We start from the raw sequence: 25183 nt of genomic DNA, 5'->3' as shown, positions 1-25183 counted from the left end.
GACCCGGTTTCATCTGGGCTACCACACCTGGGAGGACAGATCTGACCCCAGGAAGGAGGTTGCAAAAGCAGATTCAGTTGTCGTCCAGCAAATATTCATTAGACCGGGTCCTCGCAGTGCTCTGGGCTCCCCACCCCTCTAAAGGCTGGTGAGGAGAGTCTCGTGGGCCCTGGGCGCCAAGGACCGAGGACCCACAGTGAGCCAGGCCCAGCGCTGCAGGCCTCACCTGAGCTATCCCAGTCCGTCCTCTCAACAACCCTTCAGGTGGTTAGTCCTATTTAGAGATGAGGAAACTGAGGCTCAGAGGGGTTATGACACTGATCCAGAGTCCCACAGCTAGAGAGCAGCACATGTTCATCTATGCAAAGCTCATGTCCCTTCCATTCTCTGAGCTGCTGGGAGAGTAAGACCGTGAGGGCGAGTTTTATGCATCAACCTGACAAGGCCACAGATATCTAGACGTTTGGCCACCCATTATTCTGGGTGTGTCTGTGAGGGTGTTTCTGGATGAGATTAACACTTGAATCAGTTGACTGAGTAAAGCAGGTTGCTTTCCCAGTGTGGGTGGGCCTCATCTAATCAGCTGAAGGTCTGGATAGAACAAAAAGGCGAAATAAGGGAGAATTCACTCTCTCTGCCTGTCTTTGAGCTGGGACATAGGTCTTCTCCTGCCTTTGGACTCAATACGGACTAGAGCTTACACCATCAACTCTCCTGATTCTCCAGCCTTTGGACTCAGACTGGAACTAACTATACCATCAGTTCTCCTGGGTCTCCAGCTTGCTGACTGCAGATCTTGGGACCTCTCAGCCTCCATAATCTAGTGAACCAATTCCTTATAATAAATCAATCCTTCTCTCTCTGTATCCTAATGGTTCTGCTTCTCTGGAGAACCCTAATATAAAGACCAAACCTTGGGCTTCCAGGAACAAGTTGCATGCACATTTGGGTGTGGAATGTCCGGCTGCCAGAGGCCAGATATCTGAATATCTAGAACAATCATCTGGTTTGGTCCAAAAGTCCCCTTGGTTCCCAACGACCCAACAGGAAGCCTGGCAGGGAGGGGACCTGCCTGGTCAAATGAGCAGAGCCAAGTAGCAGAAACCTTGGCTTTCTTTTTCTTTCTTTCTTTTTTTTTTTTTAAACTGAAACAGCCCCCAAGTACTCAGGAAGAGGTGTGTCAACTCTCTCCAGCACCCCAATGTACACAGCAATACTTGCTGAGTCCACTAGATGGGGCCAGTGATACAGCAGAGAGGGCAGAAATGCAACTCAGGAGGGAAAGGCAGGCAGGGGGTACACTGGGCTGGCATCTTTGCTAGGATCCCCAAGCTGGATTAATGCTCCCCACCCCTACCTTGTATAATTTCTAGCCAATGGTGCAAAAATTAATCCTGGGGTTCCCAAGCACTTTGGCCAGTTGTCACTGTAGCATCTCTTGGATTTCAAAGTCCTCAAACCAAGCTCTTCCCTTGTGAGTCGCCAAGCAAAATGGGCAGCATCGTAGTAAAGGAAGTCCCTGCCCTGAAGCCTCAGAGCTCCAGGTGGGGGCATCTCCCTGTTATGCCTGTGACCCGTTTCACTGGAGAAAGCACCTGAGTACCTTTCACCAGGGAATCTGAAAGTCGATGGACAAGCACTCCAGCAAGGTGGTCATGTGACGAGGGAAGGAGACAGGACAGGAAGCAAGGAGGAAGGCAGAGAGGAGAAAGGGAAATAAATGGCTTTTCTCTTCAGCAAGTGGCTCTAATCTGGCCACACGTTCTCAACTCTCAGCCAGGATTCCTGGTGAATCTTTCTGCAGCAGCTCACAGGGGTAATAGCTGAGTCTCCGGGATGGGAGGGGGATTGTCTCTAAGCCCTGTTGTGGTCAGAGACCTAAAGGCAGAGACGGGAAGCAAGACCTGTCACTTTGCTTCCCCTGGTTAGAGTCAGTTCAGGTCCCAGAGCACCCTCTCCTCCATCAGTAGCAAGAATCCTGCCCCGCAGGTCCAAGATGGCTGTCTCTCACCTGCCACCCTTCCTTAGGACGACAGGACAATATCCCAGAATGTCAGCTGTGGGGGGCCTGAACCTGATCAACGCCCTTGTCCATCACTTCCCCCTCCCACCTGCCCCCACCATCCTTCCCAAACTTGCACTGCCTGGCAGCTGATAAGCTCTGCCTAGGCCTCTGTTGCCACGGCAACAATGTGGCTTCTCCCAAGTGGGAAGCCGGTTGCCAAGGCCCTTGTTGCCAAAGGCTATAACAGCCACCCCGCTGTGTGAAGAGGGGGTGAGAGCTCTACGCAGGGGTGGAGGGTGGACAAGGAGGCTGGGAGGGAAGGAAGCAGGGGGTTTGCAAAAAAATGGTAGGGTCCAGGCAGCCCCCTGGCTGGAGTGGGGGTGTGCTGGGCCCTGCAGGAGGGAAACAAGTATCTCGCAGCAACTCAGTGACTGCTCCTCGAGGGTATTAGAGGGAAGAAAGGGGATCCCCCTACAAAACACACCTGGACAAGCCCCCTACCAAGCAGGACCAAGCAATCCAAGCCCCCCCCCGCCCCCCGCCAAAGAAGAAATTTGATTCTTTGATTCTTCCTAATTTCTGAAAAATAGCCCCCAGGAATCCCTCTGTCTCACTTGCTCTTGTGTCTCAGACACACTCGCACAAACTGAGCACGGACAGAGCTGGTCTCTGGGTCCAGGAACAGCATTAATTACAAGGATTGCAAACCTCCTCGCATCTCTACCCCTCCGCCTGTCTCAGAGCACATCCTCAGTATTGCTTGTAAAATGCTTCTCTTTGGAGCAGAGCTCTCATCGGTGGACAAGAGGAGAGGTGGACACCATTACGGCTCATTCCCTTCCAGAGTCAACAGAGGAGGGCTGGACGGGGCCCTTGGTCCTCAGGGAATGCTACAGAAGCTGCTCACTCCCCCCACTGCCGGCACCGAGGCCAGCCTTGGTTTGCTGAGCCGGCACCTGTGCATTTATAGCCCACAACTCACATGTGCAGCCACTGCCCAGCCCGGGCCCAGAGAGGAGAGCCTGTTCCCTCCGCAAGGCCCCATCCTGCTAGAGGAGAGCTGAGAGAGAAAGCTGAAAGAGGAAGTGAGGTGTCCAGGAGGCAGGGGGAGCAGATGGCTGGTAGAAGAGGCAGGGGTAGGTGCAGCAGTGGCAGAGAGAGCAGCGGGGGGTGGGGGGGGCGGGGGCTACTCTGAGAGGCCCAGGACCGGAATGAGATGATGAGGGCACCAAGAGCAAGCCCAGATTTCCCGAGTCCTGCACCCCAGTAGCGCTCCAAGCAGAGCCTGGCCCACGACACCCATGCCTGCCTACCCGCCTCCCCAAAAGCCCCCTCTTCCCAAACCCGGAAGGAAAAGCAGGTGTACCTACCCCAGGTGCCAGCCCCTCCGGTGGGGTGGGGGAGATGCTGTCCCCGCCGCCCTGGTTCCGGGCACTGAGCTGGGGCGACATGGTGGGCGACTCATCGATGTACGGCATGGTCTCCGAGCCCTCCGGGGGCCCCTTCTGCTCTTCATTCCCCTCTCCGTCGTAGTCGTCTGCCCCGTAGCTGAAGTCTGAGACAAGGAACAAGAAAGGCCACTGAGAGTCCTCCACGAGGGCTGCCAGGGATTGGTAGCGCAGTGGGCGCCAGCGGCGGTCCCCGGCTGCCATGCCCCGGGCCGCACCATCCACGCCCAGCCCGGGCAGGGCTGCGCGTCCCGGAGCACCAGCAGGCACCAGGAGCTGCGGTTCAGGGGCCGCTGGGAGTCGAGGGGGTGCGGCTCCGCAGTTGCCACCCGCTTAATAGCATGTCAGTCGCGTATTTCGAGCTGCTGTTTCCTTTGCCTCCTGCCTAATTCCGAGTCTAAAAATTAACAGTGGGAGCAGGAGGCAGGACGCTTCCAACTCTCCTCTCTGAGTCACCATTTTGCTTTTTATAGGGAATAAGGAGGTGCGGGCGGGCCCGAGCGATGTCACTTCCTGAGCTCCTCCTCTTTGGGTACCATTTGTACACTGAGCCCCATCCCTGGATGGGGGGGCAGAGCAGGGTTCGGGGTGGGGGCTGAGGAACGGCACCCGAGGGGGTCCTCACCCCTCGAACAAGGCTCCGCACAGGTCAGAGCCCAAGGCTGGCAGAGCATGGGCCAGAAGGCAGCCCGGGCCTGGCAGGGACGCAGTTGCACAGCAGACTTCTCAAAAGCCGGCACTTATTTCTGTAATTTCAATGTAGGATTCCTTGGGAAAAGGAGGGAAGAAACAGCCACAGGGAAGTCAAGCTGCTGTTAACCCCATCGGCGCTGCCAGCACCACTCAGGGGCCAGAGCCCCCGCCCAGACACCCCCTCCCTGGACAGCAGGCCGGGTCCATGCGGGCGCAAGGCAGCATCTCAGAAAGGCCCCCATCACACCCCACCAGTGGGGGTCTCTCCTACAGCTGTGTGAGGGACCCTCCCCCACCTCCACCCCTGGCTGGGTCTGTCCCATCATCTGCTCAGATATCACTTCCTCCGCAGTGTCCCCCCTGGCGTCCCAGCTCAGAACTACAGTGCGTGGCCCTCTAGTGCCCCCAGCGATCCTCCCCATTCGTCCCTGAGCGCCTGGCGCGGGAACTGGGTGACAGCCATCGCTGTGTGCCCAGCAGCCACGGCCCACGTGGGTCAGGATCTTGGGAACGTGTGTGGAGTGAGTGAATGGGCAGAAGAATGCACTGTCCCTCTCAGGTCTGAGGCTTGAGCCAAGTTCTCAGCGGGGCCCTGGCTCCTCCTCCTCTGTCACAACACACCAGCCCCCGGGGCAGCCGGCAGCCTGAGAATGGTGTCAACGGGTCACCAGGGCGCCCGGCCACGGCCACACTCAGTCCAATCTGCCCCTTTGGCAGCCGAGAGCGCCCCCCAGCCTCGCTGCACCTGTTCCTGCCGACTTCCTCTCCAGTCCTGAGCTGACGGCCCATTAAGCTGTCAGGGACGTGAGCTATTATTTTTTTCCCCAGGACAGGCGTGCACGTGAAGAACCACAGGACCTAGCAATCCAGACACTGGGATGTGTGTGTGCCAGGCACGGGGGAAACAGGACCCACTGCCGGGAGGACACAGGGCTTCTGTCTCAGGAGCAGGTGGGGGTGAGCCGACTCTGCTATTTCCAGAGGGCGGGAGGGAGGAAGAGGAGCCACAGCTTCCGGGCTGCCCGAGTCTGGCACTGTGAGGGAGCCCGGCTGTTTGGTGAGACCTACTCCCTTTGGAGAAGCACAAAGAGGGAATGAAACACCACGGTAACCTGCGGTCTCTCCTCCAGGAGGCTCCAGGCTGCCCTGTTAGTGCCTGGAGTCAGGCGGGGGGTGTGAGGTGTGGTGAACACTGGCCTGGCCATCCGTTCAGGTTCCAGCAGGCCCCGCTGATTCTCCTGTACAGTGACCGATTCCCAGGGGTCACAGGACCAGAGCCTTCACTCTCAAGATATTTCCCAAGGGCAAAGGTAGAAGGGACCACAGGGAAAGCGGTGAGGCTTGACTCTACCGCACAGTCTGCAGCTGCCTGGGTCACAGCAGGGCGGGAAGGTCTCTGCCAGCCTTCCGCCACGTGTGCCCAATTCATCCTTATCAGAGTGGTGCCCCTGGACCCACATCTCAACCTAGCCACATCGGGGAGGCTGCTCTCACGATCCCCAGTTCACAGACAGAGTCACTGAGTCTCAGAGAGATTTGCACAGAAAGGATCTGAATCCAAGTCTGTCTCCAAATGCCATCTTTCCCCCTCTGAATCTCACTAATCTTCTAGGGAAATGTCCTTCTACAGCCCTCGTCAGGGGAGGCTGACCAAGGAGGGGAGAGAGGGGTGCCAGCCACAACAGCGGGGCGCCCGGGCGTGGAGGAGAGTGCCCTCAGAGCTCTCTGCAAATGTTCCTGGATACTGTCCCTTTCATTCCAACCTCCTGGAGACCCTGACAGCCCAGGAAACCAGCCAGAGACCCCGGAGAATCCTACCAGGAAAAGGGATACAGAAAAGACAGAGAAACCAACCCTTTGAGAAAGAAGGAGCCCTGGGGACTCAGGAGGGTGGGAATCTGCCAAGCACAGCCTTCAGTCTGTGTAGGTCCACAGACAGGAAGGCTGAGTGGACCATGGCTTGGCCACCAGGTGTCAAAAGAGAAAAGGCAGAGGAGGCTGCTGACAGCCAATATCCATTTCCCCTCCTAGTAACAGAAATCTCACTATCTTTGGAGTGGCAGTGTGCTCCGTGGCTAGCTAAAAGGCTACTTTTCCTAGTGGTGTGGGCCATGTGATGAAGTTCTGGCCAATGAGATGTTGAGTGGATATGTGTGGAACTTTGAAGAAAGTTGCTGAGATTGTTTTCGCTGGAAGGTATTTTTTCCCTCTCTCCATGCTTCCTCCTTCTGTTGCCAGTTTGGAAAGCAGATAGGAGAGCTGGAGCTCCAGCAGCCATACTGAGCCATGAGGGGACCTTGAGGATAGAAGCCAGTGCTGAATATAGCTGAGCACAAAGCTAGGAGCCTGGGCCCGTGATGGCACAGTGAGCCAACATACCACCCCAGGAATGTCTACCTCTGGACTTCTTTTACATGAGAGAAGAAAAATGCCTATGTTATTTAAGTCACTGTTATTTAGTTTTTATGTTATATGCAGTCAAACCTAATTATAACTGATCCAGATGGTTTTCCTTGACATTCTATCTGGGTGCTTTTCCTACGGTCTTCACTGTTCCTTCTAGTCTCCTTGGTGGAATCCTCTTTCCCTGCCCACCCCTTAAAAATTGGTATTCCCTATACATCCTTACAATAGAATACTGCTCAGCAATAAAAGGGACAAAATACTGAGACACACAGAAATGACTCTTACAGGCATTATGCTAAGTGAAAGAAGCCAGACACAAAAGAACACATCCTGTATGGCTCCATTTATATGAAGTTCTAGAACAGACAAATTTAATTTACTCTTGGAAAAAAAATGAAAATTGTGGTTGCTTCTGGGGGTCAGGTAGGGACAGGAGTTGACTGTAAGGAGCACAGGGAATTTTCTAGGGTGATGGAAATGTTCTGTATCTTGACAGGGATTTGGGGTACACAGGCGGATGTGTTCATTGACTTCATCAAATAGTACACTGCATCAAAGATTTGTGCATTTCACTAAATATTTAACTCTAGTTAATGACATGCACGTTTAAGTGTCGAAGTGAAATGTACTGATGTCTGCAACTTACTCTGACGTACATAAAAAAAAAGATGGGTTGATGATATTCAGAGGGGTGGCCAGATGTGTGATAAAGCAAGTGGAGAAAAATGATAATTACAGACTCCAGATGGTGGGTACATGGCTGTTCACTATACAATTCTTTAAACTTTTCGGTACGTTTGAAATTTTTCATAATAAAATGACGGGGAAAAATTGGTGTTCTCCGGGTTTCTGTCACCTCTACTTTACTCCCTCTCCCAAATTTTATTTATATTCTAGGGAGAGGTCTGAGCTGCAGACCCATCTCTTTGATTGTTTCCTGGACAACTCCACCCCCAGGAACTTCAAACCCAAGCTTTTCCTGAAGTTAATCTGCCAGATCACTCAAGTTGGAAACCTAGGAGTCATGCCAGATTCCTCCCTCTTCCTGCTCATCTCCTACACCCTGAAATATCCCCACTCCCCATCCACCTTCCCACCCTCACCAACTTTTACAAGGACAATTCCAACACTCTCTCCCCGTGACTGCCAGACTGCAAATCTGATCGCGTTTCCCCACTGTTCAAAATTCAACAGTTCCCCATTCACTTCAAACTCCCTGGCTCAAGGCCTTTCATAGTCAGCACCTGACTCTTCCTTTACAGAATCGTATTCTGCTGCCTTGTAATATCAGACATCTTCTAGGTAGGTCCCTGAAAGGGTCTGAATAGTAGCCCCCAAATATATATGTCCAAATCCTAACCTTGGTACCCATAAATGTGACCTTATTTAGGAAAAAGGTCCTTGTAGATGTAATTAAGTTGAGGATCTCTAGATGAGATGATCCTACTTTAATTGAGTGGGACCCAAATCTGATGACATGTCTTTATAGGAAACAGAAGGGGAGAAGACACAGACACACAGAAGAAGGCCATGTGAAGATGGAGGCAGAGATCTGAGTTATCTGGCCAAAAGCCAAGGAATGTCTGGAGCCACCAGAAGTTGCAAGAGGCAATGCAAGGATTCTCCCCCTAGCACCTTGGCAGGGAGCATGGCCCTGCCGGCACCTTGATTTTGGACTCTGGCCTCCAGACTGTGAGAAAATAAATTTTGGGGTTTTTTTTGGCCACGCAGCTTCTGGAATCTTAGTTCCCTGACCAGGGATCGAACCCATGCCCTCTGCAGTGGAAGCACACAGTCTTAACCACCGGACCACCAGAGAAGTCCCTGTGATGATGTTTTATTTTTACTTTGATTTTTAAAAATATCTTTATTGGAGTATATAATTGCTTTACAATGTTGTGTTAGTTTCTGCTGTACAACAAAGCGAATCAGCTATATGTATACATATATCCCCATATCCCCTCCCTCTTGAGCCTCCCTGTGACGATTTTTTTTTAATGGCAGCCCTATGAAATTAACACAGTCCCCAAACACACAGTTTCCCACCTCTGGACCTTTGCACATGCTGTTCCTATACCTAGAACAATCTCCTCACCCTTTGACCACCCAGTGAAGTCCTATTTAGCTTTCAAATCCAGCTCAGTTCCACCCTTCTCCTATGAACCTCCTTGCCTCCTGAATATATAAAGCACTTTTGCAATCCAATGAGAAAAAGACGAATACCTCAACTTTCTAAATGAGTTAGAGAAATGAATAGAAAATTAAAAAGAGAATTGCCCAATGTGTGTGTATATATATATATATATATATGTATACATATAATATATATATAACATATATATGTTAAATGTTAACCTCACCTGTAATCAAAGAAAATGCAAACCTCTATCTTTTGCAATTTTCCTATCAAATCAGCACGGAAAATACCCAAGCTTGTAAGAGAACAGTCACTCTCAGAATCTCTTGGAGGGTATGTAGAACTGGCACAACTTTTCTGGAGTCAACTTGGTATCAAAAGCTTTAACAGTTGGTACAGCTTTTAACCCAGCATACTCTAAGACTGTGTCCTAAGAAATTAATTATAAATGTACATAAAAATAAAGTTACAAGGTTATTCATCACAGGGCTGTTTATGATTGTGAAATATTAAAAACAAGCTGAATGATTAATTATAGGGACTTGGGTAAATTATGGTATTTCTGCAAGATGGACTTCTATGTAGTCATTAAAAATTATCTGGATGATTTACATCATCTTATTAAGTGCAAAAGAAATTAATAATGGTATGAACAGTATATTACGTTTGAAAAAAATGTCTGTATGTGCATATGTCTGTATGTTGCCTGCAAGGCAACAATACAAAATAATTCTAAAGCATTCAGATTCTGAGAATTTGGGAGCAATTAATACATGATCTCTGCTCTCTAGGTTACTAGCAGACGCTGCTTGTCTCCTACTCAATATCTATCTTCTCTCCTTCCCTGCTTACCTTATGCTGGTTTTATATGAGGTGGCAATGAACCCAGTCTCTGGCAAAATACCCACTTCCTCTGCCTCTCTTACAACTAGGAGTGGCCATTTGACATAGTTTTTGGTCAATGAGATGTAAGTGTAGACTTCCGGCAAGGCCTTTGCTTTGATAATTAAAAAGGGACTTTATACCTTGAACTCAGATGTGATAACCAGAGCTACAGTGGCCATGTTGCTGCCATGAGGAAATGATCAAGAAAGAACGCAGACATTTCCCGGACGTCCCTGAGCTACTGAGCCACGCTAGAAACAGCCTACCTCATTTCTTGCTAAATGGGAACTATAAGCCCCTATATGTTGGATTTTCTGCCACTTAAAATGAACACATTCCTAACTGAAATCCTTACAGTCCAGTAGAGGAAGGCAGTCCAATAAGCATGAAAACATCCTAGATGCTATGACAGAAGTACCTCACAGGCAAGGCAAAGAGGAGGGAGCAGGAAACAGTGTGGGTGAGAGGATGGCTGGATGGGCTCGGGTGATACTCCAAGGAAGGTGGTTTATCACTGTGGCTAAGAGCAAGGACCCTGGGGTCGCACAGTTTAGGTTCCAATCCAGGCTGAATCACATCCCACTCCTCTGTGCTCAGAGGACTGGCTGGTACAAGGCAGCCACTTACAAATGGATATTGGTTAAACCAGTGGCCGTGAAAGAGGATGACAAAGAGATGGAGTGCACAGGGCTACTGTGAGGATTAAGCTGGATAACGCATGCAAGGCACTTAGCACATAGTAAGCACCCAATAAATCTTAGCTGCTATCATTAATATAATTAATCGAATCTTGAGAGATGTGTGGGTGCCTGCCAGGCAGATGGGGGACAGGAGCAGAGTTCCAGGCAATGAGAAGAGGCTTGGCAAAGGCACAAAGTGCCTTAGGGGACTATAAATAGCCCAGCCTGGCTGGAACACTGAGTGAGCAGGGGGGTGAGGGGCAGATTGCACTGGAGAAGTGGGCACAGACCAGCACACCAAGGGCCTTGTGAGCTGAGCTAAGAGTTAGGTAGGACCCAGGGAAGACGGTTGATCTGGACCATTTCCTGCAGTGGGATCTTGCCAGCCACATCGTTGCCGACCATCTCTAACTTTAGATAATTTCTCCCAATGGATGCGTATGTTCCTCTGTCGAGTTACAATGCAGGCAGAATCTTGTGACCTCCAGATCGCCTAGGAATCGCCCAGATTGGGACCACATGTGAATGTAGGGTTACCTATTCTAAGCCTGTGATGGAGTCTGTGCCAGATGAAATGATATGAACCAACCAGTGACAGACAATGGAGACCTCAAACATGCTCTTTCGGGGCAGTGTGGAGAGTTGGCCAGTGGGGGTAAGTTCAAACCCAAATGACCAGCTCTCGTTTCTACCACCTTCAGCTGTGGGAGGCGCAAGGGCGGGGAGGGGGGAAAGGGGCGCCCGGGTGGCTGGAGGCACACAGGTGTCAAGCTGTTTACAACCCTCCCCTGAGACTGTCCATCGCCAACGACTGATGGACACAACCAAGAATCCATCCTGGTATCCCAACCCCCAAAAACAGATGCTGAGGGAAGTTTGAGGGTTCTTTCCAACCTCCTCTTGGACACTCTAAGAACCTGTGGGTACAGGATAAAGATAAGTTCCAGGTGTGGAACGGTCCTGCCCACCCCCCCAGCAGGGGAGGTACAAAGGCTGATATTAGGTGATAAACCCATTTTCTGCCCTAGAACTGAGGGAGTGTGGGTGGAGGGAACCTTAGGAGAACAGCGGAGGGAAGCTCAGGCCTGACCATCCTTCCCACCAAAGCAGCATCAAACTTCCTCAGAGAGCATCAGAAGTCTCTATATGCCACACGCTGTGTCAGGTGGTGACAGAGCCACAGGGCACAGACTCCGTCCTCCCCTCCAGGACCTCACAGTGTGGTCCTAGCATGCTCACTGTCATCTGTGACTGGGCTGGGCTGTGGGCTGTACACTACCTCATTTCACCATCAGAGCAACCCTATGATGGATAAATCTTACAATGTGTTGAGCAAAAGAAACCAGACACAAAGGAGCACATACGGTAGGATTCCATTTCTATGAAGTTCAAGAACAGGCAAAACTAACAGCGATGGAAGTTCACAGTAGTGGCTACCTGGGTGTGGGCTGCAGGAGGCAGTGGGTATTGACTGGGACGGGGCATGAGGGAACTTTCTGGGTTACTGGAAACGTTCTACATCTTGATCTGGGTGGGTACATGAGCAGACGTACGTAAGAGTTCATTAAGCTGTATGCTTAACACTGGTGCACTCAAAGTTTTTTAAAAATTTAAAAACCAAGTTTAAGTACCACCATTGTGATTCTCATTTACAGTTGAGGAAGTGAAGGTATAGGGGGTTAAGTCACTTGCGCAAGGTTTAAAGGCTGTTAAGTGCACTTAACAGACTAGCCAGCTAGTCTGACTCCGGGACCTGTGTTTCAACCATTATAATGTGTAGGACCTGTACAAAGAGAAAAATCCACCTGGGCAGGTTGCTCTCAGGACCCATGAGTGGAAGAAACAACCTGTGTCAAAGTCTGGAGGAGGAAGAGGGCCTTTTGGCGAAGGGTCTGAGTGTGCCTTGACAGAAGTGAGAGAAGAGGGGCAGGAAGAGGCCATTCCCACTGAGGGGGACAGAGCTGCAAAGACCCGGGGCAGGACCACGCCCTTCTTTTCAGGGCACTGATGAACAGACTGGTGTCGCTGAAGCTGAGGTCCCTCCTGCACGGGTAGAGTCCTTGCCACTTGCCACTCCTGTCGCTAGCTCCCAGCAAATGATTCTGTCCCCTGCTCAGACCTCCCCTGGATGCCGGGCACTGGATTGAGGCCTGCACTGACCCCGCTGTGAAACCGTGCACATGTGGTTTCCCGATGTCGGCCCCTCCCCTGGGAGGTGCACACAGCTGCCCATTTCCCCCCAGATCCTCTAACTCCCCCACACATTCCCAGCGGGCCAGGACACTGGCTGTTCTCAACAGGTGGGTCCGTTCTGAGGCTGATAAGCAGCACAGTGACCCTCATCTCCTTCACACAGCTAGAGGCACACAGGGGTACAAAACTTGGCCTCTTCTCCCACAGCAACCTGGGGGAAGCCAAAATCCCCAAGGCAGACTCAGAGTCCAGAGCCTTGGGGCCACAGAACCGGGAGGACTGCTCTGCGGATTGTCACCTGGTTGGCTCTGGCCGCCCCAAGCTTCAAGTTTCTCATCTTCGAAACAGAATAACAATGCCCGTGTCACAGGCTGGTTGTGAGACATTAAACATCCTGGGGGTTAAAGAACTTGGACAGCATCTGGGCAGAACAGTCCTCAGTAGAGGTTGCTGAAGGAAGAGGAGAAAGGGCTGGACACTTTCAGGGCCCCGTGACCCCAGCTGACCCCGGAGATCCCATTGGGAGCCCCTCAGCAGTGGCATGGCACCAAGGTGAGGCATCCTGGGACCAGCATCTTTCCCATGGGACAAGCCGCCTCCTTCTCAGCACCTCCTGCTCTACGACTGATGGAAGAGGGAGCTGGGAGCCAGGACAGGGCAGTGGTCAAGGGCACGGGCTTTGAGTTAGACTCAGGTTCCAATCCCAGTATTATCACTTAAGAGCCATGGGACCTTGGGCAAGCTATTTAACCTTCCAGAGCCTCAGTTTCCTCATCTGTAAGATGGGGATAATACACAATGCCTATACCTCATGAGGTTTTTGTGGGGTCCCCATCAAAAACTAAATGCAATGCAAGGCACCTGGCCCAGGGCAGGTGCTAAATAAACAAGTAGCTATTATCATTACCACCCCAGTCCTCTTCCTGAGCAGTAAGTGCCCTCAGAGATCTCCTAGTCCTTGAAAAACAACAACAACAAAAGAAACAAACCAGAGCTTTGGAAACATACAACTGGGCTAGGCTCTAGCAGGCTTTCCTTCATCAGTGGACCCAACTGTTCATCGGTCAGCCTACGTTCAGTAGGCTTAGCATCAAGCAAGGCATCACAGGCCATGGGAGTGTTTAAAATTTGAAGTTGGGAATTCCCTGGCAGTCCAGTGGTTAGGACTCGGCGCTTTCACTGCTGTGGGCTCAGGTTCAGTCTCTGCTCCGGGAACTAAGATCCCACAAGCCCCACGGTGCAGCCAAAACAAAAACAAACAAACAAATAAATAAAAATTTGAACTTCAAGACACCAGTTCCAACCTTCCCTGCACACTGGAATCCCCTGGGGAGATTGGTGTCTGGCTCCCACCCCAGAGATCCATATGGAGTTGGTGTGGGTTAGCCAGGGCCGCAGGGCTGTTAAAAGCTCCCCAGGTGATTCTAATGTATTGTAAGGCTAAGAACCACCAGTTTCAGACAAGGACCCTGAGGTCACAGCCCCTAAAGTCAAATGAAACTAAACTCTGAAAGAGCCCCAGGAAGCCATCAGCCAGGCTGTATGAGAAGCACAGGAAAGGTTACTTGTAAGAGGCAGGATTTGACTTAAGCCTTGAAGGACTGGGAGGTTTGCTGGTGAAGAGGTGAAGGAGGCGCACAGACAGGGCTTTACCGTGGGCAGGCAGGGAGGGCAGCCCCTGTCCCATTCACACAAGAGTCCTCAGACTCGGCCTGCAGCAGTCGCCTGGACCGCAGGATGGCTTACCCCTCACCCCAGCTCTTCCGGCAGGCCTGGGGCAGGGCCACTAGCCCCGCAAAAGAGCAACTAAAAGACCCGACAGAGGGGACCCGGTAGCTGGTTCCCGGAGGTGCTACCGCGTAGCTGGAACGCTCAGTTCTGGCTCCGCCCCCGCGGCTTGGAACAGACTCAGGCCCCCCGCGGGGGTGCGGCTCGGACTCTCTGGTTGCCATGGAGACGCGAACCGATCCTCCACTTCCAGGTTCCCGGGGGAAGGAGGCAGAGGCCGTGGACGCCAGGAAAAGCCAGGACTCCAAAGCCTGAAACAAAGGAGTCGTAGGTTTTGGGCATCAGTAGCTGGGGCAGACGAGGCAGGCGAGGGAGGAGGGGCCTGCCAACCGGCCCTGGGCAGAGAAGGGAGAGCGGCTTCACCGTGTCCAGGCTAAGAAAGATGGATGAGCAACGCTATTATCTGCACCGTGTTTTACAGTGTACAAATCAAGGCCACAGCCAGGATCTCATTTCATTCTCAAAACCCGGGGAGGTTGTCAGAGTAGATATTACTCCCCCATTTTACACAGGGGAAAACTGAGGCTCAGAGAGGTTCTGGGTCTCATCCACAGCCACCTGGCTAATAAACAACTGAGCCACAACTTAAAGCCTGCTCTTTGGATCAAGTCTATTGCTTGTTGTACTTTGACATAATTCCCCACCCGGCAGAGGGGCCTAAAATTCCTAATTGATCTGTAGGAAATGCAGTTATATGTCCACCAAACATATGGGAATAATGGTGCAGAATGACCAGATGACCTTACCATAATGGAGGAAAACTTACTTCATGTGTAAATGAGCAACAGTCATTCAACAAACATCTCCTAAATTATTACGTACCAGACACAGTGACAGGAACAGACCCTAAGCAGGACTCAGCACTCCCACCTCTGCTAGCCAATGACTGGCAGCCCGGGCCAGAAGTCAGACAGAACTGGGTTCTGGTCCCAGCTCTACACAGCCTCTCCTTCCTCACTGGAAAATGGGATGATGCAGCTGCCATGCCCAGTCCACGGGGCTGCTTTGAAGACCAATGAGAGATGCCAGACAAGAAGAGTATTTCACAAACAGTATAGTGGTCAATCAATCAGACCAAAAACATAAAAAATAAAATAAAATAAAAGTCCTCTACAAAGAAAGTCAAGTGCATATTCATTTGGCCTTTGGTATATTCTGGCTTCCCCACTAGGTGGCAGGAGTCTGGAAGGCAAGGATGGCCCTCTTCTTTTTTTTTTTTTTTGGTTGCACCAGGTCTTAGTTGTGGCAGGAGGGCTCCTTAGTTGTGGTATGCACGTGGGATCTAGTTCCCTGACCAGGGATCGAACCCGGGCCCCCTGCATTGGGAGCACAAAGTCCTATCCACTGCACCACAAGGGAAGTCCCAGGATGGCCCACTTCTATTTACTTCATATTATTCGTGGCACTCAGCACAGTATTCACACACAGTATTCACACAGGATGCTGGATAACTGCCGACTGGCTGATACAATCCCTTAAAAATCCTCTAATCTCTTCCCATAATAGCCAATTCAATTACTTAGGGTCTGGGGCCAGGAGGTCACTGACAAATCCTATAGGAGTTCTAACCTTTGATAGAGTTAACAGCTTTAACTTGCCTCCTGCTTCCCCTCCAAACTGTCATGAATTGATAACAAGTAATGATCCTGGACTGATTTGACTTAAGGCTCTGTTCTTCCTCCCCTCTCCCCGCTTGCTGGTGGGAAATGCAGCTGGGCCCCCAAGGGGGAGAAAGGGGAGCAGCCAGGAGGCGATGGAGGAGGAGGAATCAAAGGACCATTATGACAATGACCTTTGGATCCAATCCCATTTATCACTGGTCTCAGAGCCCCTCTCCCATATATGGTTTCATGAGTCCTTTGGGTATTTGTGAAAAATTAAATGACTCTCAATCTAGTGCTGAGAAAAGGCAGGGACAGTTCAGAGAACAAACATGTAATACAAGGTCCAGAGAGGCCAGTAAGACTCTCAAAGGGCCTTGCACGTTTGTGGCAGTCAGGATCAGAATCTATGACCCCCCCCCTGTTACATCAGGGGCTCCCTTCAATCCCAGAGCCTGGTGGCTCCAGGCTCCCCACCCTCACCTGCAGAATCAGCCAAGACATTCCCAACCTGCACATGCTTATACACCCTCACCCATACACCCACAGAAACACCCTGCACCTCTGTCCGTTGCTGCCAGGAGGCCAGGCTCGCTGGCATTCAGCTCAAGCTGCTGGCGATCCACTCAGAGTCTCCTTAGACCTTAAAAAATTTCTACGATTGTCCAGGGCCATAAGAGGGTGCCTCAAAACTCACGTCCTTCTCCCTTCCCCTCAGCTCCAGAGTGCCAGTGGTTTTGCCTGCTCCAGCTTTGTCACCCACTGAGGGGAGATGAGAGGAACTCCCCAAGTCAATGGCCTCTTCCTTAAACACCAAAGTCACCTTTCCTCTGCGTGGTGTAAAGCCAGGTAAGGGCTAAGCTGGGGAAGGGCAATGGGGTTCCCCCCGCCAGCTCGTTTCTTCTCTTTGCCCACTCGCACACGTGCACACACACACACACACACACACACACAGAGGAGCACACACATATGCACACAGACACACACAGACACACTCACCTCCTTAAGGCCCTGACGCCCCTGACTCCCACTGCTCTGGTCAGCCCTCATGCACAATTCTCCCTCTCCTTCTTCCCCTGAGGCAGTGACCTTGAAGGCCTTGGGTTCCAGATGGTGCAGCCTCCATTAGGTTGGGTCCCTGAGTGACCATGTGGAGCAGAGGCCCCACCTTACTTGCCATGGACCAGGTAAGCAAGTAGCAAACCTTGCTTGTGCTCAGTCATGGGGATTTCAGGGCTAAGCTGCTTCCCTGGCATTACCAGCCTGCCCTCCAGCTCCTCCATGTGGGGTCACCTGGCTACCCCACTCTCAGAGAGGCTCCACGTGCCCTTCCCAACACCTGACAGTCACTTTCTCCTAAGCCACCCATGCCAGGCTCGTGGTGAACCACCGCTGCCCTCCTCCTGTCCATGAGAGAACCAGGAATCCAGCACCCTCTTCTGAAGGCAGAGGGGAAGGAAATCCGGAATGTTCTCAAGCAAGTAGGTTGGTGCCAGGAGCACTGACATCTTAGTGTTTGGTAGAAGCAGACATCAGAGGACTGAGCCTTCCCCGTCAACTTGGTGAGCCACCCACTCTCCTGGGGCCAAGTCAGTGGGCCCATCCCTGACCAAGCCCCAAGGATGGCCTATTGCTGATGTGTGAAGTAAGCCCAAAAATAGACAGGGAACACCCATGTTCATTGCAGCATTATGCACAACAGCCAAAAGGTGGAAGCAACCCCAGTGTCCATTGATAGATGAATGGATAAACAAAATGTGGCAAATACATACTATGGAAAAATATTCAGTCTAAAAACAAAGGAAATTCTAGCATGTGCTACAATGTGGATGAACCTTGAGGACATTACACTAAGTGAAATAAGCAGTCACAAAAAGACTGTATGACTCCACTTATATGACGTTCTTAGAGTAGTCAAATTCACAGAGACAGGAAGTAGAATGATGGCTGCCAGGGGCTGGGGGTGGGGAGAGAAGGGGGAGTTAGTGTTTAATGGGTGCAGAGTTTCAGTTTTTCAAGATGAAAAGAGTTCTGGTGGTAGATGGTGGTGATGGTTGCCCAAAAATGTGAATGCACTCAATGCCACTGAACTGCATACTTGAAAATGATTACGATGGTAAATTTTATGTTATATGTATTCTACCGCAACTTTAAAAATAGAATAAAATATAACTTCAAAAAAAAGCACATAGGGAAGGAGCAATACCAGAGAAACTCTTTCATGGGAATTAGAGCAGGGGGCACAGGGACTAAACTAGGCCTGGAGCCCATCAGTTTCCAAAGACAGCTTTCGAGTCACCTTCTGAGTAACAAAGCCAGGTTCCACCTCCATAGCTCATTTCTGTTTTGCTGCCAACTTCCTGGCACAAGACAAGCCTGGCTCTGCCCTAGGAAGGGGCTGCCAGGCATCTGTCAGCTTCAATTCCAATACTCCTTCCCCCATCAGGCAGCACCTGGGCACCCACTACAAGTTCAACCTTCCAATGGCAATGGCAATGTCTTGGGGAGCATGCAGAACCCCAGGAGTCATGGCTGGATATGAAACTTCCCCCAGGTCACCCCTTTTCCCTGGCTCTGCCCCTATCCCTCTGTCACCTCCCAAGTCCTCTACTCAGATCCACACAGCTCCATCCTCCCACCTGGCAGCAAGAGATGCCAGCCTTACCTCCCACAGGAAGGCAGCCTCCTCCAAGCATCAAGCTCAGGACCAGACATGGCCCAGGGACTGAAAGGAGATGGGGGGGTTGGGGGTCACAAGTGGTGGAAAGGAAAAAGAGATGTTTCAACTCGGCTCTCATAACAAGGGCGGCTGTAGACCACATGTCAGAGAGGACAGGAGAGAGACAGGCAGCAGGGCCTCCAGGGCTGGCAGGACCTGCCCTGCCCCAGGTGTTTACACTGGAACCATCTGTGTGCAGGCAGACTGGCGGGATGAGGCCAGAGCAGCAATGGCCAAAGTTAATTACCTCTGCTCCCAGGAGAGCTCCTGGAAACGTCCCTTCCATGCCTGAGCACCTGAGCATGAGAGGAGAGAAGGGGCACAATTCCCATAAAAACTGGCTGATGTCAGAGGCCACATCTCATACACAGGACCTGTGGGCAGGCAAGTGAGCACAACCCAGTCTCTCAGGAAAATAAAAACAAGATTCTAAACTGGGGGCAGAAAAGGGTTACAAGGTCTGGAGGCTTCCCCTAGGAGGCATGAAAGGACATAGTCGTGTACTGTGCTTTCATATGCTCTGCAGCCTGGCTACCAGAATTCAAATCCCAGTTTTAGCTGTGTGACCTCGGGCAACTTGCTTAACCTCTCTGTGCCTTAGTGTCCTCCTTTATAAAATGAAGCTACTAATAATAAAACTATTTCATAGAGCTTTTGTGACAGTTAAATGAGTTAGTTCAAGTAGAGGCACTAAGAACAGTGCCTGCCATGTAGTAAATAAGGTTAGTTGCTGTTATTGTTGATTTCCTTATTTTTATTATTATCTTAATTATTTCCCCCTACAATCCTGGCCCTGGGGAAGATAGGAAGCCCAGTTTGTCTGGACGCAACTGCATGTTGTGTGGGTAGCAGACAGGTGACCCAAGCACCAAAAGAGGCACAAGAGAATGCCCCCCCACACACGGCAACTGTGCTCCCACTTTCCCTGCCTGCTCCTCCTGGGGCCCCTGTCCACTCTCAGCGCTAGATCTGAGTTCTTTCCTGGGAGCCCAGGGCCCTTCAACACAGTTAGGCAAGCAATCCAGGCACAAGGTCTGCAGCAATATCCTCCACAGCTCTACACCAGAGAGGGCAGAGCACCCAGCCTCCTGGGAAACATGAAGGGAGGGAGAGAGGGAAGAAGGGAGGAGCATCACACGCAGGTACAGGTCTCCCTGGGCCCCCGCAAATGCACAGGGCACAGCCATCAATACACAGAAGCTCACAAGTGCAGCCACGAGCCTTCCTTCCCACTGCCAGTATATTAGGGTGTATATACTCCTCCTCAGGGTGGGCCACACAAGCTAACTCGCTATCATCTTTCCAGAAGGTACGAGCAGAGACAGTAGAACATTTTGGTCAAGAGCTCATGCTCTGGAGTCAGACTGCCTGGGCTTGAATCCCCAGCTCTACCTCTTACCAGTTGTGTTACCTTGAGCAAGTCACTCAACCTCTCTGTGCCTCTGTTTCATCTTCAGAATGGAATAATAGCAACCAAACTCCCAGGGATTCTGTGAAAATGAAATGAGTAATTATATCTAAAGTGCACTTCGAAGAGTGACGGCACCATCTGAGAATTAGCTGCCGTTACTATGTCTCATGAGCTCAGCAAGTCAGATCTTATGACTGCCAGGCTCTCGCTGGGGCCCTAGTGCTCTTCTGGTTCTACATCTTACCCTGGACCAGTTCACCAGACCCCTCTTTGTTGAGAACTCATCTGACAATTGATCCACACCCGTAGAGGGCCTCAGGCAGAAACCCCAGGCTGTCTCTGTACCAAGTCTGGGCTTTGTCAACGCCCTGCCCTGACCTCACCAACCGCTTCCCAGGTTTTCCTCTGTCTGCAGGCAACGCCCACATCTCTCATTCTTCCCGTTCAGAAATCAGAAATAGCTCCAGTCAACCATTCGCCACATAGAAACTGTTTCTCTGGGGAGAGACACTGCCAAGATTTTTCCACTAGAAGATGTACAGTGTGTCTCGTTACTGGACATCCTAAGAATTCCTGTTTCTAAGGGCATCTGGAATCCAAAAGAACACCAGTCATAAAGCCCGAAGATTTCGGTTTAAGTCTTTGGGCAAGTCACTTCAACTCTCTGGGTCCCAGGGCTTTCTCCCCTGCAGAACCGGGACAGCATCACCTGCTCCCGAGTGCAGAGGTAAGGAGATGATAAAACGATGAGGCAGGGTCTAGTGCAGTGCCCAGCACACAGAAGGTGCTCAATGTGGCTGGAATGTAGACTTTTTTACCTCCTTTCCCACTGCAGGCAAAATGTGAGAGGAGAGATCTGAACTAATAAGTACGGTGCTGGCTTGGCCAAGCAGCCGTTACCTTTAGCAAGATGATGAGCTCTGTCAGGTGGTTTCGAAAAAAAATCATGACACAGCCTGGGCAGGTTTCATTGGCTGGGATTCAGAGCAGCCCTCCGTTCTGGGTGACAGGTTGCATCCTGGTCCCCTCCCTTTCCCCAGAATCTGGTTTACTTGGTCAAATCACCCACTGCCGCCAGAATGAGGCAGAAGGGAGCCAACTGTGTCCTCTGTCACACATAACCAACCTGGTCAATGCCCACACAGTTTCTGGAGCAGCTGTCTATCATGCCCACCTGAGCAGATGACACATCTCTCCATGGAAGGGCTGGGAATACAGACCCTGTGTGCCTATCACAAGACAAGAAAACCACACCCTGCAACTAACTAACTCATCCTCCTCACTGGTTTGAAGCCTAGTGGTCACCATAGCAACAGGCTCCCGCTCCAGCCTGCCAGGCGGGGCTGATGCAATTCTAAGACAGCGAGCAACTCCAACCCAGCTCACACGGCTCTGCTCCCACTCAGGGGCGGGCGAGTGGGGAGAACAACTGAAGAGGGAGGAGATGGGCACACACTCTACAGAAATCTCTGCTCTCCCCCAGTTCTGCTTCTAGGGATCTAAGGAAGGAAGAAGTGGATTCCCCTCCTGGGTCCCTAACAAATATAATGTCACTGCAGTGGCTGCCACTTGAGGAAGATTCATCTCCAAAGCCTTAGGAGGTCTGGAGGGGCAGGGGACACACTGTACCATGGGCCTCTCGACTATAACGTGGCCCCTTCCTCCTTCTGAGCCAGCACCCCACCAGCTAAGCACCCCCGCTTCTCTCAGCTCACAGGCAGCCCTGCCCTGTAGAATTCAACAAGTTGTATAGTGCAGCTTTACAATTCTCTGCTCACTTGTGTTCTCTGCCCGAGCTGTACTAAAGCACCCATAAATCCGGAACTCCCTGCAAGCTAGAATGTCCCCGTGGTATCACAGAGCGCCATCCTCGCAGCTCTCCATCCCGCTCCTCAAGGGTCTCTGGCTGCCCTGGGGAGTCTTATTCACTGGCTAGAGTCAATGTGAGACAACAGTCCCGCACCAAGGACATACCGGCCAAGAGCCACTTGACCTCTTAAAGCACACAAGTCCCCCAACCAGAAGGAACAAGCCCTCAGAAAGGAGGGGGGTCAAGCCACACACACACACACACACACACACACACACACACACACACACACACACAAAGGAAACAGGGACGGAAGCCACCTTAGGATGAGAGCCTGGCGATGCTAGTGGCCCTCTAGCCTCCTAGCGCCTACCCATTGATGCAGGCTCTCCCTCCCAACGCCGCTGTCCTGGTGAAGATGCCTCTAGTGCCAGGAATGCTCCCCTCCTGCAGGCCCCGCTCCCTTCCATCCCAGCGGCCACTTCCCGCCCTTTGCTCCCTCCTACCTGGCCCGCATCAAGGGCATCCACCCAATTAGGAGCTGGGCCTCAGCACAAACAGGCCCTGCTCTGGGACCTTGCACCCTGCTCTGGGAGGAGATGTGCAGGCGTGCAGGTCAGGGGAGAGAAAGCACGTCTCCGTGGCATCCCCCCCCACATGCTCTCAAGGGCGGGTCACGCTGGGTCCTCCCAGTGGTCACCCTGACAAATGCGGAAAGTGATTAACTCCAGGGGGGCCACTCGGGAGATGGCGCTTGGCTGTGGGATGTCCCATTAACGCTTCTTGTGGGAGTTTCCAGGACTGCCGAGAGCAGATGGGCAGAGACGGTAAACTGTTAGAGATGGAGGTGGCTCTCCAGATATATAGATCAATGCAGTAGACTTGAGAGTCCAGAAGTAAACACATCTATGTATGGTCGACTGATTTTTGACAAGGGCGCCAAGACCATGCAATAGTTTTTTCAACAAATAGTGCTGAGACAACTGGATATCCACCACAAAAGAATGAAGCTGGGCCCTTACTTCACACCACATGCAAAAATTAACTCAAGATGGATCGAAGATCTGTAAAACTCTTAGAGGAAAACAGGGGTAAAGCTCATGACCTTGGATTTGGCTAAGGATTCTGAGATATGACATCGAAAGCACAAACAACAGAAGAAAACATAGATAAACTAGACGTCATCAAAATTTAAAACTTTTGTGCTTCAAAGGACACCATCAAGAAAGTGAAAAGAGGGGCTTCCCCGGTGGCACAGTGGTTAAGAATCCGCCTGCCAACGCAGGGGACACGGGTTCGAGCCCTGGTCCGGGAAGATCCCACATGCCGTGGAACAACTAAGCCTGTGCACCACAACTACTGAGCCTGCGCTCTAGAGCCCCGAGCCACCACTACTGAGCCCGCGTGCCACAACTACTGAAGCCCACGTGCCTGGAGCCTGTGCTCCGCAACAAGAGAAGCCACCACAATGAGAACCCCATGCACCGCAACGAAGAGGAGCCCCCGCTCGCCGCAACTAGAGGAAGCCCGCGCGCAGCAACGAAGACCCAACGCAACCAAAAATAAATAAAATAAATAAATAAAGTTATTAAAAAAAAAAAAGAAAGTGAAAAGACAACCCACAGAATAGGGGAAATCTGCATATCATATATCTGATAAGGGACTTGTAGCTAGACTATATAAAGAAATCTTACAACTCAACAATAAAAAGACACATAACCCAACTTAACCAAAAAATAGACAAAGGATCTGAATGGACTTTTCTCCAAGGAAGGTAAACACGGCTTCCCTTCATCCGATTGACAGATATCTGATGTGCACCTACTATGTTCCAGGCACTGTGTCAGGCAATAGGGACACAACTTGGAGGCAAAGCAGATTCAGCCTCGGCCCTCAGGAGACTTACACCCAGTGGAGAGATAGTACACATTTACCACGTGCCTAGTACATGTAGTAACGCACTCAATCCCCACAGTGAAGTAGGTACTCTGAGAGCCCCCAATTTATGGATGAGAAAATTTAGGCACAGAGAGGTTAGGTAACTAGCTCAAGATCACACAGCTAGTAAATGGTGGGGCTGAGATTCACACCCAGGGTCGTTTTCTCCAGGGTCCATGTTCTCAACAATTACTTGATATTGAGTATTATTAGAAGTGATTCATTCTATTGGGAGTGAGAGACGGCTGCTCGAGGGACGTGACATGAACTGGGTTTGAAGGTCTTCATCAGGCAAGCAAATAGGGAAGAAGGCTTGCAGAGGCACAGAGGGAAGAATCCACGCAGAGTTTGGGAAACACTCGGGTGGGGGAGGGCCGGCAGTACTAAAGTAGAAGGTTTAAGTGCAAGGTGAGGGGTGGGGAGAGTGATGCGGCTGGAGGAGCCAGCGGCCCGCCACACAGGCCCAGAGGCTATGCTGGGCAGCGGGACCCCTCCCTCCCACAGGGCAATGGGGGGCCACGGAAGGGTTTACAGCAGGAGGGGGACCTGATCTGATTTTGGTTTGGGGACACCCTAAGGTGGCTGGGAGGCGGTTGCAAGGGAAGGCAGGTGGTCTGGCTGACCAGCTGTGGAGGGCTGGGGAGAAACGACGACTCGGGTGCATGTGGTAGACAACAGTGCACTGGGAACACCCCACACCATCCTCCACCTCATTGCATCCATGTCTATAACAAGAATGCGGGGTGATGGGTAGGGGGGCATCTGCTGGCTATCAAGGGACAGAAGGAAAAGTGCTCATTGCGGGGCATTACACGTCTATGCCCAGATGACCCCCAGGCTGGACTCCAACGTGATCCTCATTGAAAACAACGGGAGCCCTGTGGGGACCCGAATGAAGACACCCAACCCACAGCCCACACCAAAGGGAAGGTGAATATTCCACACCCACCCCACCAGCCCACACCAGAGGGGAGGTGAGTATTCTAAGGAGCACACACTTTGTGGGGGGCCGGGGGGTGGGCAGGCCTCTGGCTGCAGTGGGCTTGTGAGTGGAGCAGTGCCAAAAAATGAGCCTTTGCTGAGAGGGAACCTGGGGCCAGGTGGCTGCTCCCTCCACATGGGGTCACAGCGAGAAAATAAACCTCTTTTCATGTTAAAAAAAGAAAAAATAGAAAGAAAGGAAAGGGACTTCCCTGACAGTCCAGAGGTTGAGATTCCGCGCTTCCACTGCAGGCGGCATGGGTTCGATCCCTGGTCAGGGAACTAAGATCCCACATGTCGCATGGCGCAGCAAAAAACCAAACCAAACCAAACCAAACCAAAAACCCCGAAAAAGCCAGCTGTCTCTTGAGTATCAGGTTGGAAACCAGGTAGAAGGTGAAGCCAGATGCTGTACTGAAAGCTTTATGAGCATTATCTCATTCAATCCTATTAACAAGCAAGTGGTGAGTTCTATTATTGCCCCCATT

General features: G+C 51.4%; 1 protein-coding gene across 2 annotated transcripts in view; it reads right to left on the bottom strand.

The window, feature by feature from the left end:
• ABR (ABR activator of RhoGEF and GTPase) overlaps positions 1 to 25183 on the bottom strand; it is a 180087-nt gene that overhangs the window by 91284 nt on the left and 63620 nt on the right. For both annotated transcript variants that reach the window (XM_082370531.1, XM_082370532.1), the window contains exon 2: positions 3376 to 3560. In XM_082370531.1, the coding sequence (XP_082226657.1) occupies positions 3376 to 3560 (185 nt within the window). The remainder of the gene's footprint in view (positions 1 to 3375; positions 3561 to 25183) is intronic.

Source organism: Balaenoptera borealis (genome assembly GCF_965194805.1).
Source record: "Balaenoptera borealis genome assembly, chromosome: 20".
In the NCBI taxonomy this organism is placed as follows: Eukaryota; Metazoa; Chordata; class Mammalia; order Artiodactyla; family Balaenopteridae; genus Balaenoptera; species Balaenoptera borealis.
The sequence above is the reverse complement of the archived record's forward strand: the minus strand, read 5'-3'. Positions and strand labels throughout refer to the sequence as shown.